The sequence below is a fragment of the Boleophthalmus pectinirostris genome, unplaced genomic scaffold (genome assembly GCF_026225935.1).
Source record: "Boleophthalmus pectinirostris isolate CB_2022bp ecotype Guang Dong unplaced genomic scaffold, ASM2622593v1 HiC_scaffold_15, whole genome shotgun sequence".
In the NCBI taxonomy this organism is placed as follows: Eukaryota; Metazoa; Chordata; class Actinopteri; order Gobiiformes; family Gobiidae; genus Boleophthalmus; species Boleophthalmus pectinirostris.
In genome coordinates, this window is record NW_026571070.1 from 20,782,787 (window position 1) to 20,800,309 (window position 17,523).

The 17,523-nt window shown below is 41.6% G+C and overlaps 2 protein-coding genes across 10 annotated transcripts in view; one reads left to right on the forward strand and one right to left on the reverse strand.

Annotated features, from left to right (window-relative positions):
- Positions 1 to 3,458, forward strand: part of LOC110160953 (solute carrier organic anion transporter family member 5A1) — a 38,594-nt gene extending 35,136 nt beyond the window's left edge. The window contains exon 10 of the mRNA XM_020925637.2: positions 822 to 3,458. Coding sequence (XP_020781296.1) covers positions 822 to 1,279 — 458 coding nt within the window. The 3' untranslated portion in view covers positions 1,280 to 3,458. The remainder of the gene's footprint in view (positions 1 to 821) is intronic.
- Positions 3,459 to 3,651: 193 nt separating this feature from the next.
- The window catches only part of sulf1 (sulfatase 1), a 60,736-nt gene continuing 46,864 nt past the window's right edge, over positions 3,652 to 17,523 (reverse strand). For 4 of the 9 annotated variants that reach the window (XM_055151077.1, XM_055151079.1, XM_055151078.1 and 1 more), the window contains 14 exons: positions 16,293 to 16,443; positions 16,044 to 16,219; positions 15,764 to 15,892; positions 15,258 to 15,314; positions 13,571 to 13,697; positions 10,945 to 11,155; positions 10,167 to 10,407; positions 10,007 to 10,103; positions 9,630 to 9,724; positions 9,484 to 9,555; positions 8,793 to 8,965; positions 8,296 to 8,438; positions 8,027 to 8,150; positions 3,652 to 5,676 (listed from right to left, as the gene is read on the reverse strand). In XM_055151077.1, coding sequence (XP_055007052.1) covers positions 4,841 to 5,676; positions 8,027 to 8,150; positions 8,296 to 8,438; positions 8,793 to 8,965; positions 9,484 to 9,555; positions 9,630 to 9,724; positions 10,007 to 10,103; positions 10,167 to 10,407; positions 10,945 to 11,155; positions 13,571 to 13,697; positions 15,258 to 15,314; positions 15,764 to 15,892; positions 16,044 to 16,219; positions 16,293 to 16,443 — 2,632 coding nt within the window. In that variant the 3' untranslated portion in view covers positions 3,652 to 4,840. Of the gene's footprint in view, positions 5,677 to 6,121; positions 6,173 to 6,768; positions 6,803 to 8,026; positions 8,151 to 8,295; positions 8,439 to 8,792; positions 8,966 to 9,483; positions 9,556 to 9,629; positions 9,725 to 10,006; positions 10,104 to 10,166; positions 10,408 to 10,944; positions 11,156 to 13,570; positions 13,698 to 15,257; positions 15,315 to 15,763; positions 15,893 to 16,043; positions 16,220 to 16,292; positions 16,444 to 17,523 lie in introns of all 9 variants that reach the window. The other 5 variants (XM_055151082.1, XM_055151081.1, XM_020925573.2 and 2 more) reach the window with 5 other exon arrangements.

The following is a 17,523-nucleotide window of genomic DNA, read 5'->3' on the forward strand; positions in this document are numbered from 1 at the left end:
TGCATTTATGTAAACTTTCTTTGTTCTAAAGAGTAAGGTTTTGTCAACACACTTTCACTTTAGGGTATGAGCTTTGTTGTGCCTTGATTGAAAATGGTGTTATTCAGTGGGAAAATCATTATTCATTAACATTCACAGATTTTTTTTTTCTTACCCAGAAGCCAGATTTATCATAGGCTGTGGTGGTCAAACATAGTTCACAGAAAAGACAAGTTAGGGCACAGTTTATTTACATCTGCTGTTCCTCACATTTCATTTTCAGATTTTTTTTTTTTTTTGCTCTGTCTCACGGCACATATCTCTACATAGTGGACCTGTATAGTGAGCATATGTGTAACAGGGGAGCCGTGGGCTTAGGCTCTGCTCTGACATGTCTGTGATCATCTTGGTATGGCTGTGTGAACATTAAAGCGTCTCGCTGCAACCTGTGAAAGTAGAGGTCAGCCATCTTTATATACATATGCTCCAATGCACATATAGACCTTGGTAAATTTACTTTGCCAGCCAAGTTGTTTGGTTTGTTAAAAAGTGTGCATAAAATACTGATTTAGATCCTGGGAGGTTTAAAATGGTATTGAAATGACTATACTGTATAGCAAAATTGTGCCACCAAGTGGCCAAGCCATGGAACTGAGATTTTTGGAAGTTTACTTTACTCACGGTGTCACTGAGAATAAAGTGAGACAAGTGGAATATAAATGTAAAAGATTTGTGTATAAAAGTGTGACAACTTGCCATGCTACATGAAATACTGTAGAAGGGAATTATTTCTCATTGTGTTGTTAGCTGTAAAACATTAACCTCCCCTTCTCTTGTTGCAGCCTATATCCCAACACCCATCTACTTCGGAGCAGTGATCGACACCACATGCATGCTGTGGCAGCAGGACTGTGGCGTGCATGGTTCGTGCTGGGAATATGACGTCACCTCTTTCCGCTTTGTGTACTTCGGCCTAGCTGCCAGCCTCAAGTTTGTTGGCTTCGTCTTCATTTTCCTCACGTGGTACTCCATAAAGCACAAGGAGGAGCGGGCCGAGCGCTGGCGCCAGCACCTCCCTCCTCTGGGCACTGTGAGTGAACTGATCTGCCACGCAGGGGGGCAGAAGAGCCATGCCCGCACACGCTCCTGCCCCATCTTCATCCCACCTCGGCCTGAGCCACCAGCCGCTCTGCTGCTCAACCGCGGCCACAGCAGCCTCAGCTGTCCTGGCAACGCCCTTAAAGCAATAACTCCACCCATCTTCCTGCCCCATCAACACAGAGGCTCCGCCCATGTCTGAAACTCAGTGACATGTGCCTTCATCTACACTGATCAGGCACCAGGGGGCGCTCCTCTCACGCCCTCATAACTACTGTAAGGGCTGTCCATCAGAACTGAGAGCATATCATCAGCTACATCACAGATGGCCTCACCTCAGAGGAGGCGGACATAGTCCAGGTGCTACTGTTCAAAGGCAGGGCATTACTCTGTACAGACATCATCGTCACCACAGCGTCTAAAGCACAATCTGTACTATGCAAACTTGTGTACAGCTCCTCCTCTCACTCACATGTACATGGTATCAGCACTGAGCCTTTAGGTACAGGCCACCTCTGAACACAACACTCGTTTGTCTGATTATCACTTTCTACATGACTTTTTTATTCTTTTCTTAACAGTGCCTCTCAGGCTGTCTGGGCCAGCGGAGTTGTGTGCTAGCTGCCAGGTTCAGAGCTAGCACAGGAGCCAGTCACTGTCCTCTCAGCTGAGTGACAGCTTTTGCTTTGATGCCCTGGGCTTTTGTTTGGAGTAACTTTGCCTTGACATGTATGTAGCTTAACGCCAAGAAGCCGCAGTGGTACCATTTTAGAATACATCTCACTCTTTCATTCTATTTAGCCAAATAAACAGGATTTAGGCGTCTCATCTTTGACCATGTGCTGAAGCTACTGTCCATAACATGGAATTTCACTTGAAACAGAAAATGCAAAAAGAGAATATGGCCCTCATATCAGTGGAACTGTTGCATTCTTTTGGCATTGTATTGTATTCTATTCATTACAATGGTCATCAGATGTACATAGTAGTTCTCTTGTAGTCTAGGCTTTTAAAGTGCTGCAAGCATGTAAACAAAGGAAACCCCTTTTATCAGCAGTCCAGTACTGGTTCTTTGTTCATGGCTGTTTGGTGCCCTCTGGTGGACAGAGACATGATTGTGTGAAGGCAGGTGAATGTTGCTGTTGTCAAAACCTACTGTAACTTCAAATGTGTATTATCAAGTGATCACTGCACTAAGTTTAGCACTCCAAAGACTGACTGAACAAAACATGGCATTTATTTATTTCTTGGCCAGGGGCAGAGTATTTGATTTTTCCTTGACAGCAAGGCTGTGCAATGTGTTATGTAACTGTTCATTTTATACCATGGCTCATGATCTATTCAATACATCTTTAATTTGATTTTTAAAAAAAGGAGTGTGTTACCATAATAGTATTATCTTTGAGGGATGAGTTGTGAGGCAAGTCTGATAAAAGTATTTTATGATTTGTGTTTAGAGTAAAATCAATGCAGTGATAAATTAAAATTTTCTCGACCAAGACCATATTCTGCCATCTGAGGTGTTTCAATGGCATGGTTGATGATAGTATTGTGATCTCAGTACCTCAAACAATATATTCATATGTGATTATTGTACATACTGACAATGAGACATATTTTAGAGCTCACATAGGTAGAAACATATTTATTAACTAATCCATGACATTGTAGGAGGAAATTAAAATCTAAAAAAGGAAAAAAAAAATAAAAAATTTAAAAAGTCTTGTGCCTAAACAGTATTCACAGTGGGCAAAGGGTCAGGGACACTTCCAATGTATTTTTCAGCCCAAAGACAACTTATTGACTTGGGGACCTATATTTGTAATGATTCTCTACTACTCTTTAGTGTTCATTAGATCACATTTTGAAGTTCTCCCAAAAACTTAAGCCAACCACAAGCTCTGATATGTTGATACCAAACAGTCATAAACAGCATTGAGCAATTGTACTTTTATGATATTTAACTTTATTAGATCAATGTAGTGTTTGAAATCGGTCTAAAAGTTAAAAAAGTTTATAAAACAGTAATCTTATCATGATTACAATTTAAGCACTTTGATGCAACTTTGAGCTTCTGGTGGTTTTTGGTGCGCTGTTTTCCACTGGGAGGGGTAGAGAATCAATCCTTATGTCCCATCGCTCATGTATACCATGTAAATGCCCAGTAATCTGCACACTCCTAACGCCTGAACTGCTACTGAGCGATGACTCCAACATTTTCCTGTGTTCCAGTTTGGACGCAGCAGTGAATTCCATGGATTCTAGCTGTAATCTGAAAGTCAAGCTTTTATCGCTTAGTGTTCCTCAGGAGCAGAATTGATGTTTGTGAACGTTTGGTTTACAAATGCCTTGAATACTTGATATTTGTCATTAAATGAAAACAACCCAAAGAGAGTTTTTTTTTTTTCCCCACACAGCACTACACTAACAATTCAGTAAATCTTGCCTTTGCATGAAACGAAACGTTACCTAAAAGTAAATGAATGCAAGTGTGAATGATTTTCCAGACACAAAAGCAAGTCACAACCCTAAAAATGTGGAGGAAGATCAGGCACATTAAAAAGTGAGAGAATATTTAGGAGGTTGCAAGGGTTTATTTCAGCTTCATGGCTTTTGAACACACGATTCTAGACAGCTTATATGTTTCTGTAAAGCCACTTAACCAGATGGCACATGTGTAGGCGCACCATAAAATCCATAGCTTATTGAAACAAATTAGCATGTTGGTTTTACATACAACTGCATCAGCACTGTCATAGACTAAGTTCAAAACATTTGCTTTTGAAATGAATGGGCCTTTTGCAACACTACACTGGATTATCAAGCACTACATAGATTAATCTGGTGGCATTTCCAAAAAAGTTACATAACAAACCTCTGCCATGTGACCCACTGTGATAATTAATGGTCAATACCATTACATTGAAATCTGCTGTGAATGTGACCAATGTGCAAACTCTGCAAATCAAACTGGTGCAGTGGTGCAACTAATTAGTGATATACTGAAATAGTGCTCTAACATGCAAAATAAAAGCTCAAGCTATGCATTTCTGTGACCTGCCTGAAATAGGTGCTACTACATGAAGCATTATTATATACTACCTATAGAACTTCATGACTGTCCAATGTTATGACAACATCACAAAGGAAAAGGCATGTTATAATAATTAGTTTAGTTTAAAATGTTTAAAAGGTCTTTTAAATAAAAAACGTTATTATTATTTATGTTAATTCTGTAACCTTTTTAGAAATGTCTCCAGCACTTGCTGTAGCTTTAAAAAGTAGTCAGTAGAAATAAAATATTTCATAAAATCTGAATTTACACTGGACAATATGTCAAAGACACAAACGTTGGAGTCTGTGTGGAAAAGTGCATTTGGGGGCGATGTTGCCTTGAAGCCACCGGAGAGTGGTCCATCTGTGAACCATCTGTGACAGAGAAAGTAGACAAACTATAGTGAACTATTCTGAAGTCACAGGTCCCACCACTCAAACATCTAAGGTGTTTTTCAGATGGAATAATCCTCTTTTATCCCAATACTCTCTTTAGCTGCATTAAGGCTTTCTTTTCTAAATATATATTTTGAAAACATAACACTGTTTTACTAATATGTAGGCACCTGTAAAAAAATAAACAATAACTTTAATACTTAATATACAACTCTTACTGAGGTGCATCACTCGCCTTTGGCAAGCTCATCTCCTGGTCACTGTCTCTATGGTGACAAGCGGCTCATTGGCTGCTTAGTACATGCTCCTCCCCTCAGAGTGTCTGATTGGAGAGCTGTGAGGACGAGCCACTGCCCTCAAAGTCCACAGTGAGAAGGGCCCCATCGGCACGCAGAACACTGGTCTGTCCAGAGGGGGTGCTGTGCGGAGCATTCGTGTGACCAGAGGGGGCGCTGGCCTTCGCTGCAGGCCCTACAGTCTGAGGGGAGAAGGGGAGGTATCCTTGGGCCTGGAAAATGTCCTCCTGGTCCACCAGGGGCAGTGGGCCCCGGGGCTGCGGCTGCAGGCTGTTATGTGTGCGCAGTAGGTGGTCGTGTCTGATCTCTAACTCTATCAGTCCATTTCCACTAAAGTCCTCCTCTCCCTCAATGTCCTCCAGCTGCACCCACACGGGGGCGCTATGCACACTAGCTGACCTGACAGGAGGAGAGGGGCTGGCATGGCCGCTCTCTGGCAGCTCATTCACTAGAGTTCCCTGTGGGTCGTCCTGTAGGGGAATAGGGCTTTGTGCAGCTGGTAGTGTTGTACTTGGGGTGAGGGTCGTGGTCTGGACCTCAGCAATAAATCCAGGCCAGAGAGCTCCACTGCCCTCGTCCAGTCCTCCCCCGGCCCCGGAGCCCAGCTCTGGCAGGGTGGAGTCGTCAAGTGTTTGGGTTTGGTTGTGTTTGTTTAAGTCAAGTAGCAGTGCAAACATATAGTCTACTTCCTTCTCGTAGTTGTCCCAGTTGTCCGGGCTGGGGCTGTAGTCAGGCCTGGGTTCATAAAGGCTGTCGTTGATGCTGTAAAGGTCCTCCAGTCCCTGCCAGTTCACCTCCTCATCCGTCAGGTTGGGGAGCTTAACCCTGTCGTCCGTCCCATAAGGGTTGTGTTCTGCCAAAGAGAGACATGTGTGAGAATCTGAGCGGACATTTTCCCTGTTATACAAGCATGCAGCAGTGCAAGCTTCTTGTTCTCACTAAACCAGCATCATCAAGGCTCAAGCAACACACAGGTACATTTAGAGAGCAGCATTATTAACCAAAGCATAAAACCACAGCCACAACTAGTCAACACATGCCATTTAAGCTTTGCATTTCAAAAAGACTGCAAAAACATGTGCTGCTCATAGTTAATGGGACAGTAAATGAAAGGCCTGGACTCGACTGAAAAATCACCTGTAAAACAAAATAACTGAAAACAAGAAGCAGCGGGAAGTACAGATGGGGTACCCCAGGAAATCAAATAAAAGCGTCAAATTTCCAAAGCCAAATTAGGTCCAGTATTGTGTATATAAACTAGTGTCTCTTTCCCTGAGAACAGAGGCTGGAGGACTCACAGGAAGGACAGGCTCGGTCTCCTCTTTGACCACTGTCGGTGCTGCTGCTGCCTGGTGAGCAGGGCCAGAAACACAGGTCAGTCAGAGACACATCCCACCACTACTCTACTGTTCACAACTAATGTCCACCACACCTAATGCAATGACTGATGATCGATGGACAGGGGATGAAGATGGTGCATGATGCATGTGTGAAATAAAGGCAGTAGGCTACACCCACACACCTGTACAGGTCCTCTTTCCATTCTAAAAGAAGTTAGTGGGTGTAGCCCAACAAACTGTTCCAACAGCTGAAACTTGAATCCCCTGATATCATGCATGGATGTGCACTTGGTGTCTGACTCTCAGGGAAGAAAAACTGAAGTTTTTTATTCAGTTGATTGGACCAGGCTATTTCAGCATTATCTTAAATATTTTATTATGGGTATCAAGCTTTGCTGTGCTGAAATTGCCTGGCAGAATAAGAGGGAGACTGAGTGCACAGACACAATGAAATGAAGCTGCATGAATAAAACAACGATCGTTATGACTGTTAGCACAACCCCACATGCAGCCACAAACCAAGGCCCACGCTCCAGAGGCAGATTAGTGGAAATGAGGCAATTGAGCCCATGCAGGTGTTAAAGACAAACAAAAAGAGTGGATACCTGTGCGGCTCATAGCTTCCTCCATCTTTACCTCCTGATCAGAAAAATAAAAGCAATGGTTTGTTAAACGCTTTGATTCGAACAGATGTGTGAGGGAGACAGATCATTCACACTGGACTCTCTTCATGCACTGCTGCAGCTACAGTCTAAAGACAAATGATGCAATTATTGGAAAGTAAGTCTGAGGAGAAGGAGACTGGAGAAACTGGATGTGAGGAGGTAGGGTTTGGAGTTCAGCAGAGTTTTTCTCTTCTCAGTGCAACATGCTCCAAACTGAAGTGATAATGGTACTGAAGTCACACTCCACAAATAGATGCATATAACTGCTAGATCCATTTCACTTAATTTGACTTTTTAATAATAACATCTTCCAACTCAAACATCACCCGATGGAACCACAAGAGCTATTTGATTGGTTTGGCGTCACCCAGGAGATTTTGGTCTGTTCTGTGAAAAGTGCTGGCATGCCTAATGACAAGTGCTGCGTGCCAACGCTGAAACACAATCAGTTTTTACAGTGCAGTCAAGCAGTGCTCTGCTCCACTCTGCACATCCTAATTACAGACGTGGAGTTTTCTCCTCAGGACATATCAGTGTGACCAGTACCACACACAAATGTTGTGGCAGACTTAGGTCATTGTGGTATTACTTATTAAGCACACCTAATGGCAGGGCCATAGCTTGAAGGCACAGTCCCTCCATGTGGTGATTCCATTAAATTCTACAGCAGATTACAGAGGTGAACAAATGAAATGATGGCCTCAGCTGCGGCGCACAGAAACCTTTCAATAATAATATTTCCGCAGCTATGAAATAAATTCTATATGCAGCTTTTTATAGACTTGTACTGTATGTGGCACAAAACAATATAATTGAATCAAGAGAAAGAAAAGTAAATGCATGTGGACAGACTCCAGGAGAACACAACAGTCTGGTAAAAAAAAATAAAGTGTGTGATTATGACATTCACATTCAAACAAGTCAAACTGATGATGATTTGAGCTCCACCTGAAACAGTGAAATACAATTGAGTGGATGGTCCCCATTCACATGCAGCATGCAAAAGAGAGGCAAACACACCAGCCAGACTGAAATAGATTAACACTTTACAGTGTCCTGTGGCCATAGATTAAATGTAGTGATTTGGTTTCTGTTAAATCTGTTTCAGTCATGGTTGGCATAATGACTACTTCTACACCCAGTGAACCATGTCCCAATACAAAAAATGTATTTAAGAGACGTATTCTGTTATATTTACCTGTGTCCAAGCCTTTCGGACGTGGATTACACTGTTTGTATCCCTGGCAACTCCTCATCTCCATCAGTTGGGCATGGAGAGAGTTCAGTACATCTCTATCCACGTTATATACAGCATTGGTTAGCTGTAACACAACATAACAGAATATTAGACTCTCCTGCATGCCTTTGTAATGAGAAACTAGACATGGACTTTAATGAGGTGTGCTGCTCATTTTATAGCAAAACACAGATGGACAGAGGTAGAGGCGCTGGCAGATGTTCACCCACCTGGTATGGGTCACTGTTGAGGTCAAAATACTCCAGGAAACCAGTGGAGAACTCACAGAACAGAGTGTTGTGGGTTTCGTTGATGGTTCGTAGGCACCAATAAGTGTTGTTATTCGAGCTGGTGCAAGCGCAGAATCCTCCCACTAGGAATGAACATGTTAACTTATAACTATCCATCTTTATTATTGTTTTCATGGTTGAACAATGTTGATTCTTGTAATTAAATATCAGTCAGAAGAGGCTAGAAATGTATCCGTCAAAAGCTGTAACTAGTTTAAAAAATAAATGCATATAAAAAGAGTAGAAACTTGCAAGGTGATTTACAAAAAGAGGTACTTCATAATCAACCAAAGCATATCATCTACCCTTATCAGTGAGGGATAAGCTAACAAAATCAGGTCAAAACTATACTAATTTAACCTAACCTTATTATTTTTGCTCGGAAAAACTGGACACTGCTATATCTTCAACCAATGCTATAAACAAGTGTCACTCACTGGTCCAAAATGGCGCTGTCTGCCAGTGGTCATTGTTATGTGTGAAGCAGGTGAGTCCGGGCAGGCTGCAGTCATCCCCCTTTTTCTGTCTCTTCTTCTCTTTCCTCTCCTTCTTGCGTCTTCGGATCTCATTGTACAACTGCACTCTAGCGTCTACCTCATGTGCCGCTTCCCTAGAGGACAGACACAATTTAAAAATGGGTTACAAACATGACAAGGAACAGCAGCAGAGGAGTTTGGGAACGTCCAGGAGATCATGCTGATGACACACAATTAGACAATGTGTTAGCTGTTATCTTTAAGCTCTTGCAATATTAAAGTCTGCCTGAAATTACTTTGTAGCCTCTTACAGTCTGTTTCAATACAGTTTTGTCCATACCACAAGATAAATGCACTGTTCGGGAAGTAAGGCTCAGTTGATTCATTTCAATTATAATGCATGCACAGTTACAGTAACTTCATGCTTCTATTACACGTAATTTACAAAATGAAACAAAATGTCACAAAATAACTATCCTCATGCAGCAACAGTCACATGGTTGGTTATGGGAGGTAATGGAGTAAGTAATTACAATCACAAACTTATTTTCAAAACAAATGGGTAAAATATGAGGTGGTGATTGTGAGTTTTATTACGATGGATTATTAAAGTAGATGGCACTATACAGGACAAACAAGAGTACCAACTCACTTAAATGGGTGAAGTTGATTTTTTCTGTTCTTCAATTTCTCCTTGTTTCTGATGCCTTTGCTAAAATAGCTGCTTTTATAAACAGAAAGATAAGAATTGAAGCCTAAAGACAGAAGTATTTTGAAGGTGAAATGCGGACTACAAACCTCTTCTTGCCACAGTCACATTCGTCTGGCCGTGTCCTCTTCAGGTGGCCCCTCACTTCACGCAGGTTTTTGATCTTATCCTGGAGGGCCTCAATCTGCAAAACATAAAAGAGGGTACGCTACATCAGTTCAGCCTCTAGTGGCCAAGTGAGGAACTTACAGCAGGTATGAGTAAAGCTTTAAATGCTTCAAACTCTCTACTAGCACGCACCTGACAAATGTGCTATAAAGTATATAACATATAACAGTGTAAGGTGTTTTATTTATTTGGCTTTTAGCTTTGGAAATAAATTGCTTAGGTATATAAAAATACCTGTCTTACAATTGAAATACCAGAAAACCATCAATGAGGAGCTAAATTAGTTTTGAGTACACACCTCTTGATCCACGTAGGTCTTGTGGTCCTTCCAGGCTTTAGAAGACTGGTAGATTTCCCGTTCACAATGTACAGAGTCATTCATTAAGATGTAACACCTAGAAATGGTAAAATTGTGTCATAAATAGTACTGATACTATTTCTGTAAAATAACCTCTTACTTGTGAGTGACTCTGACTGAGTTGGGGTATCCTACAGCATTGGTGTCATCTGCCAGCATCTCCTCTGAACCATCGTCCGTTTCCAGAGCGGTGTCATCGGGGTTGTAGTGGCGTTTTGAGATGACCCTGCGCCTCACAGCAGACTGGTCATCTGCCTGGAGGTCCACATCATAAATCTGACCTTCAAATTCAACTGAGAGCGACCTGGCAGGACGAGTGTGGACGAATCGCGGCCGGAAACCTGCCAGTAAAAAGACAAATAATTAATATGCGGCAATTGACCTGGCTGCAGTTTGTCTTAGATCCACTAGAGGGCACAAGACTACAAATGAAAAACCATAACATCTGGTTATTAATGTTGTGACAATCAGTATAGACTATTGCTGTTACTTTTGGTTTATTGAAAAATATCGGATTTATTTATAGATTTGTGTATTTAATAGGATAACTGCGTACGACCAGGATGTGTCTTTTTTCTCAGAATGCACAATGCCTTAATGAATACTGACCCAATATTCAATACTAATAATGCCAGAGTGATTATATTTTTTCAAGTCCCACAAACTTGGCCAAGCTGAGTTGTTTCTCTCATTCTACACTCCAGGCCCTGCTGCACCTGACGCTTTGAGTAGCTCCTTGACACATTACTAAGACTTATTAAGACTTTTACAGCCAAAAAATAGTAGTCAGTTCTGATCATTCTGAAAAGCTTAAAAAATGACAAAGGCTTATGATATGAAGCATATGAAATGTAAGCCTATGTGCTTGCTGTACTCACGGTGGCCAGAGGAGAACTGCCTCTGTGATCGGCGGTCTGCTCGTGTGGGTTTGAGCAGGGCAGCATCGCACTCACAACCCCTCTCTCTGTGCTCGTAGCTGCTGCGAGGCTTCAGGCTGCGGACCCTCTTCCTGGAGCCCTCTTTCACGCCCCCCCCTTTACACTTTTGAATGCGCCACTTCCCAGTAATCTCCTCCACACAGTGCCATTTCTGTCAACAGACAAAAACAAAATAAAATAATAAAAGCTAACCCAAACCCAGTCCCATAGCTAGTGTTTATAACTCATTTTCACCAAACAATTGAAAACCACCAATGGATTATTGAAATATTTGATTTTGACATTTTGAAGCCAAGTACATGTTATGACTTTGTTTGGTTAACAACTTTTTATTGTGCGATTATCTGAAATAACATTTGTTTTTATTAAGAATTTAGTCACAGGGAGTGACAAGATTGTGTAATAAAAAAGATCATCAAATGCAGCTGGTGCAAGAAACTAGAATAAATAAAGTAAATAAAGAGACCACATGACATGATTTAGGTTGATGTAGAAAGGCCTCTGTCACACACAGACCATGCCAAGTGCGTCAGCAGACTAAAACATTACACTGCACGCACACTTCTAAATCCCCCCTGTATCTCTTTCAAAGTTGATCTGTGTGTGCAGTGGGAGTGCAGGGGCTAATGGACATGAAGAGGGTGATGTTTTGTACAAATGGAAGAAAGACATCTGCAGAGAGAAGCACAGATGATCTGGGGTAAAGTGTGGGAACAGCAGTCCAAAAAAACCTTCATAATGTTGATCAGGTTTCATGTAGTGGGTTCATATCACAATCGACCGAAAACAGGGGTTTAACAGAGGGGTTATATCTGAAAGGAACAGCAGGCATGGAGTTGCTGCTGTTCAGTATGAAAATTCTGTTTTGGAGTTGTTGTTTTTAATGTTCTTTCTTTTTTACCATCATTCTTGTAGTATTTTTACTCTTTATAGTTCGCTTTTTAAAAAAAAAGTATTAATTTATTTTTTTGTATGACTTGTCATTTAATATTAAACATGACCAAATTTCTACAGACACAAAACACCCTTTTGTTTATAAGCATAAACTCTGGATTTCACTCTGGATTTTTTGCAGCAGTGAAGTCAGAAAGCGACAGATAAAAACAGAGTCCCGCTATTGTGTTTAATGTCTCCTGCAGCACACAGTAACAGAGGCAGTCATTTCCCATAAGACTGGTGACATGTTCACAAACAAGTGATTCTTTCATCATGTGGTCAAACTCCAAATGACGAGAGCCGCACTGGGACAAGAGGCCTGCCTGTGCCCTCTTCACTATGTCCAATGCAGGACTTTGTGGTCAGAATAAAAACAGTTCACTTTTAAGTAAATCATATTGGATTTCTTTGAAGTTTACTGGTGCTCATGTTGTCTATTCCTCTGAAAATGCTCTCATTGTGTGAATACGACTTCATGGGTTCATGTAGTAGAAAGAGACAAGTGCTGCACTGGGACAGACCAGCAGAGGAAACTATAAAGGCACGGCAGCTGCACACAGCACCATTTTCTCAGCTTTATGGCCTTTTAGGGCACGTACTGGGAGGCCATGTTAAATCATGCCAGACAAGCCACTTGTGACTTGGTGTAATTCAGCTCCACATTATGATGTAAATGCCTAATGCCTCAATCACACCATTTCTATACATCTACTTCACAAGTGCCCCTGCTCTAAATGTGGACCTATGATCAGACATTGTTTATTAAAGGTCCTATATTACACTAAATTGACTCTTGTGAGAGATGCTGTTACCTAATTAAAACCATATCTAGAGTTGTGTTTTGTTTCATTCACACATGTTTGAGTAATCATTTAATATTAGTCTGTCTGTGTATGCAAAGTTCAAAATGCTCTTTTCCCCCTTGTGATTTCATTTAGTGGTAGTCTGAGTTAATAAGTACCTTTTACCTTTCATTTGGTAGAGATTGGCAGTTCCATTAATGAAACAATCCAAATGATTCTAGTGAAAATGTATAGAGTTAAGAACACAATGGAGCACTTTCTGCTCACCACGACAGGTGTGTTAAACATCAGCACTGTTAATTAATCAAAAAATAACTCCAGGTATATTTTAGCTCAGGCATTATAACATAGATCAGAAAATGGCATAATATGGGCCCTTTAAGACATAATTTCAGTTCCTCTTCAAAATGCACTTTAAGGCAATGATAACAGTCTGGATTTTATTAATAAACCACTCACTACCTGGATCTTGTAGCGTTGCCATTTCTATTGTTCAAAAGTATGAGCTCCAACTCACCGTTACACTGAGTCGTTGGTCTGCCAACAAATTAATGGTGCAAGATTAAAGAGCAGTACAAAATGTGAGTGAACCACAAAATAGCGCTAAAGGCTCCAATTATGAGCCAAGTGATGTTCTGGAAATGGACGTTTGATTTGTGGCGGCAGAGTAAAAGTTCAAGCGGTAACAGCTGTAACATACTCTAAGGTCACAAGGCATTACTGTAGAAAGGAAAGGCACTGATGTGGAGAGGGGGAGGAGATCATTTATGTTCATGACCGTTTGAAGATACAAAATCATGTGATCACTGTGGGTGTGTTTGTTTTACCTGCCCGGGCTGCTCGCATGGCGTCTGGAATTCGGCCTGCTGGCATGTCTCCCTGACCTTCTTATATTTGGGGAGGCTGTTAGTGTGCTGTGTGTTCACTGAGTCATCCTTCTTCCTCAAGATCTTACTGCACAAAATAGAAAGAAATTATCAATAAACAAATAGAGGGACAATCTATCATTTAGATACAAATGTACCATTTTGGCATTGGTTTAAACTTGGTTTGGTCCTGTTTTAGTCCTGGTTTGATCATGCTATGATAAACGGTATAGTCCTGACCAATCCTTCAATGTGGCAGGAACAATCTATCAGGTGCAGTGACAAAATAGTACTTTGACTTGAGTACTAGTTATAAGTTTTAATTCTCTTCTCCCTTTGCTGTTTTTCCATTTTAAAAGCTTCATCTGTTATATGACATATACAAGTGTCTGAGCCTCACACCAACGCTTTGCCTAGGGCCAGGTTTTTTGACCCCAGCTTGGCACGGCCGTGGTCCTCTCTGTCGCCTTCTCATGTGCCACAGACACCAGGCCTGGCCAGACTACTACTCTTCAATGCCAAACCCCCTCCCTGTTCCTGGCTTCGGCCGATGCTTGGTGCCAGCAGGACTCTTAGCTCGAAATGACGTTGACAAAGTGAAAAAACAAGTCATTTAAGACTAGGTGTGTTGTCTTGTCCAGAGCTGTTTACTGTGGGGCTCTAAAGGAGACAGTTGTTTACCATGGGGCTCCAGAGGAGACAGCAGCCAATGCTCACACACTTTAGCCAAGGGTGATTATAAGCTAACAGTTGTTGTCTGTGTCTCTCTCCCTGATGGCTGCATTATGTTGCATTGAAGTATATGCTCTATGGCCCATCTGTTTATCGGTTTACATAGGGTTACATGGGGATACTTGCAGAATCATACACATGAAACACAATTGCCTTCAGTCGTTTCTTAATACCCCATGACAAGTCAAATGATGAGCATATACTTTTTCATAAACAGTGGAATTACACTGGGGTAAAACCACCGGAGGCTAGTGTCTAACTACTGACAAAACAAAGGGGACGTTATGCGTGGTCATTTTCATTCTTTTGATGCTTGATGCAGGAAATAATAGAGAAGTAAGGAAGAAAATAACAGCAGCTGTACCCAAACCTGATCAACAGAAATATGTAAAGTAGTAACTATAAGAACCATTCTCACATATTTTTCTTTTTTAAAACATAACTTTGTATCCAACTAAACTGTAAGCCCTATAATCAAATTGCAATGTATTGACTCAGCAAAGATAAATAGATGAAAAATACTACATTGCTTGGGGGGCCAAGTTGAGATTAGTTGCAAAGATTTAATCAGTGCAAGATCCAAGTTTGTTTTTGTTGGAATTGATCAAACACAATGGTTAGTTAACTGTCAACAGCTCTCTCATCAGTTTTTCTAATCTGCATGGGATGTATAATTTTACCAAAGAATATTTTAACCTCTTCCACTAAAGCGGGGTTCCAAGACAGCTGTGGTCAGGAAGTGTCTATCAGATAACACAAAGAGAGGTCTGAAATGCTGGAAACCACTGCAGAAAGTAGACAGTCTTTTTTGGATGTTGATTTCTGGGCCCAGTCAAATGTTTGGTCAGGTTAGACCCACAGTGAGCTAAAATGACATGGATTTGTCTGTGGTGAAGAAATGAAAAAAAGAGCTTACCCCCGCTCCACAAGGAATGTGTCCCGCCAGACTTTGGGTTTCCGGTTTGGTTTAAATCTGGGAAAACAAAACGCACAAAGTTTATAAAAATCACATGGGCACTCATCGGTAATATGTCAGCAACACTCATCCTCTCTGTAGTGTACAATACTATAAATGGTAAGACCCAGATGACACAAGCATCTAAATTATTTAGATTTTTTCATTAAAAAACACTAAGCAGTAGCTTGAATACCAGCTCTTTTGCTGATATCTTCCACAGTCAACAACTGTATGTGCCTTGTTCTCCTCTACCTTCATCAAGTTTTGGGATCCATTCAAAACATCCCAACCTTGGACTGATTTTAAACATTTAATATAATAGGCTATGAACACGCTAAATTAATCACTGGCCATGGAATTTTCCTTTTGCATAATAATTGAGAAAGGGCAGTGTGTTTTGCCCGTCTTTTGCATGCAATGTAATTACAGTAAATAATGTCTGGTGCCCTGACAGCCTCACAGACCTGTTCCCAGAGCGGTCCTGCTCCAGCAGCTTGAGGATAGACTTTCCATCCATGTCTGGAGGTGTGTCCAGTCCAGCTATGTGGAGGATAGTGGGAGCCAGATCAATGTTCAGCACCAAGTGAGGGTTTCTGGAGAAGGACATGCACAAAGAAAGGTATACTTCATTAAATCCAAAAACACTGATTTGAGTTTTGTATTTGTTTGGATGCTGATATACTTCTCTTGGAAGAGTATTGTGGAAAATACCAATATATAACTTTATTTTAGATTTAAACTTACACAGCGCCTGCTTCTACATTGGGTCCTCGAAGGAAAAATGGCACGCGGATATCGAAGTCATAAGGCATTGATTTTCCTTTAACCAGGCCAAACTGTCCTATATGGTATCCATGGTCTGCTGTGTAGATGATGTAGGTATTTTCAAGCTCTCCAGTTTCTTGTAACATCTCATAAACCTGAAAGAGGGATTACAAGATTAGTACAGGGTTGCATTTGCTAATTTTTCTTTCAATTAAAAGACTTCCTTACTTTCTGCACCGAGTCATCAACAGACAATAGTGTCTGTAGTCTTTTCCTGTGAAGGAAATTTGTGAACTCCATGTGGATGGGCTTCATGGGGCCAGTGTACTGCATGATCCAGTGTTTGTCCATATTTGGGGCATAGTTATAGCTTGGAGTTCTGGGGACAAAGCATTTAAGTTTAAGTTCCAGAGTAAGAGATATTATTTACAACAGAGTTCCATTAAATCAGTATCAAGATGGCAAAAGCACCTGTCTGATACATTCTGCACTGTGCAGTGAGTAACAGGTGCCACATTGGTCCACAACACTTTGACATGCATCAGTAGCTGCTCTGTTTGTTGAAGGAAATGGCCAAATACTGAGCTGCTACTGCTGGGGCCATTTTTCCACACCTCTCTCCCGGCTCCCTCTCCTCTCACACAGACGAGACTCTCGCGCTCCGCTGCGCTCTTGGCACAGGCCAGTCATTTGTGGGTTGGCACATGCTTAAGAAAATAATAGGCCCCAAAGTCAAGTTTGCAACAAGTTCTGGACCAAAACCTAATAAGTCATGGTCATCTGAAATACAGGAACAACAAGAGGGCCACAAGGGAGCAAAGTGAGGCCCCTAAACTATCTGTCAAATAACTGCCTAAAAAGTCTTAAATCTTCAGAAAATTTTTTTTATTCTGCCTCAAGTAGCTCCTTCAATAAGCAACACATATGACAGAGCTGCCTTCTGCCCTCTTCTCTTCAGGCTCACTTTGTGAGATCTGAACTCTTCACCCACTTAGCTTGGCGGTCTAATAAGCTCCACAAAGGGACCCGTCTCTGGGCAGCAGGCCACCATGGTATGGGGCCCTGGACAGCAGGGACCAGGAATGCAGAGGTCAGAAGAATAGAGCAGGTCCATAGGTGGGGTCACACCTGCCACCTGTCACAGACAGGCCCAGAGTATTAGGCTGGATTATAGCAGCTCATAGCCCACTGTTCACCCCAGCCTGCAGCACGACCACACTGAACTCCACTGACACTATGAGGCTTAAAGATATTGCCTTCAGCTACTTCAGCTAGACTAATGCAGCAAAAGTGATACTTACAATTCACATCTGTAGTGTTGAAAATGGGATAGAGGCCTGCAAGGATCTAAGCTACAGAGTGAAAATACCTGCTGTCAGGAATGTTAATGGCATTAGCAACAAACCTGCTCCCTGCTATTGTTCCTGTCAAAGTACAGACACCGGTTTGATTTATGAGG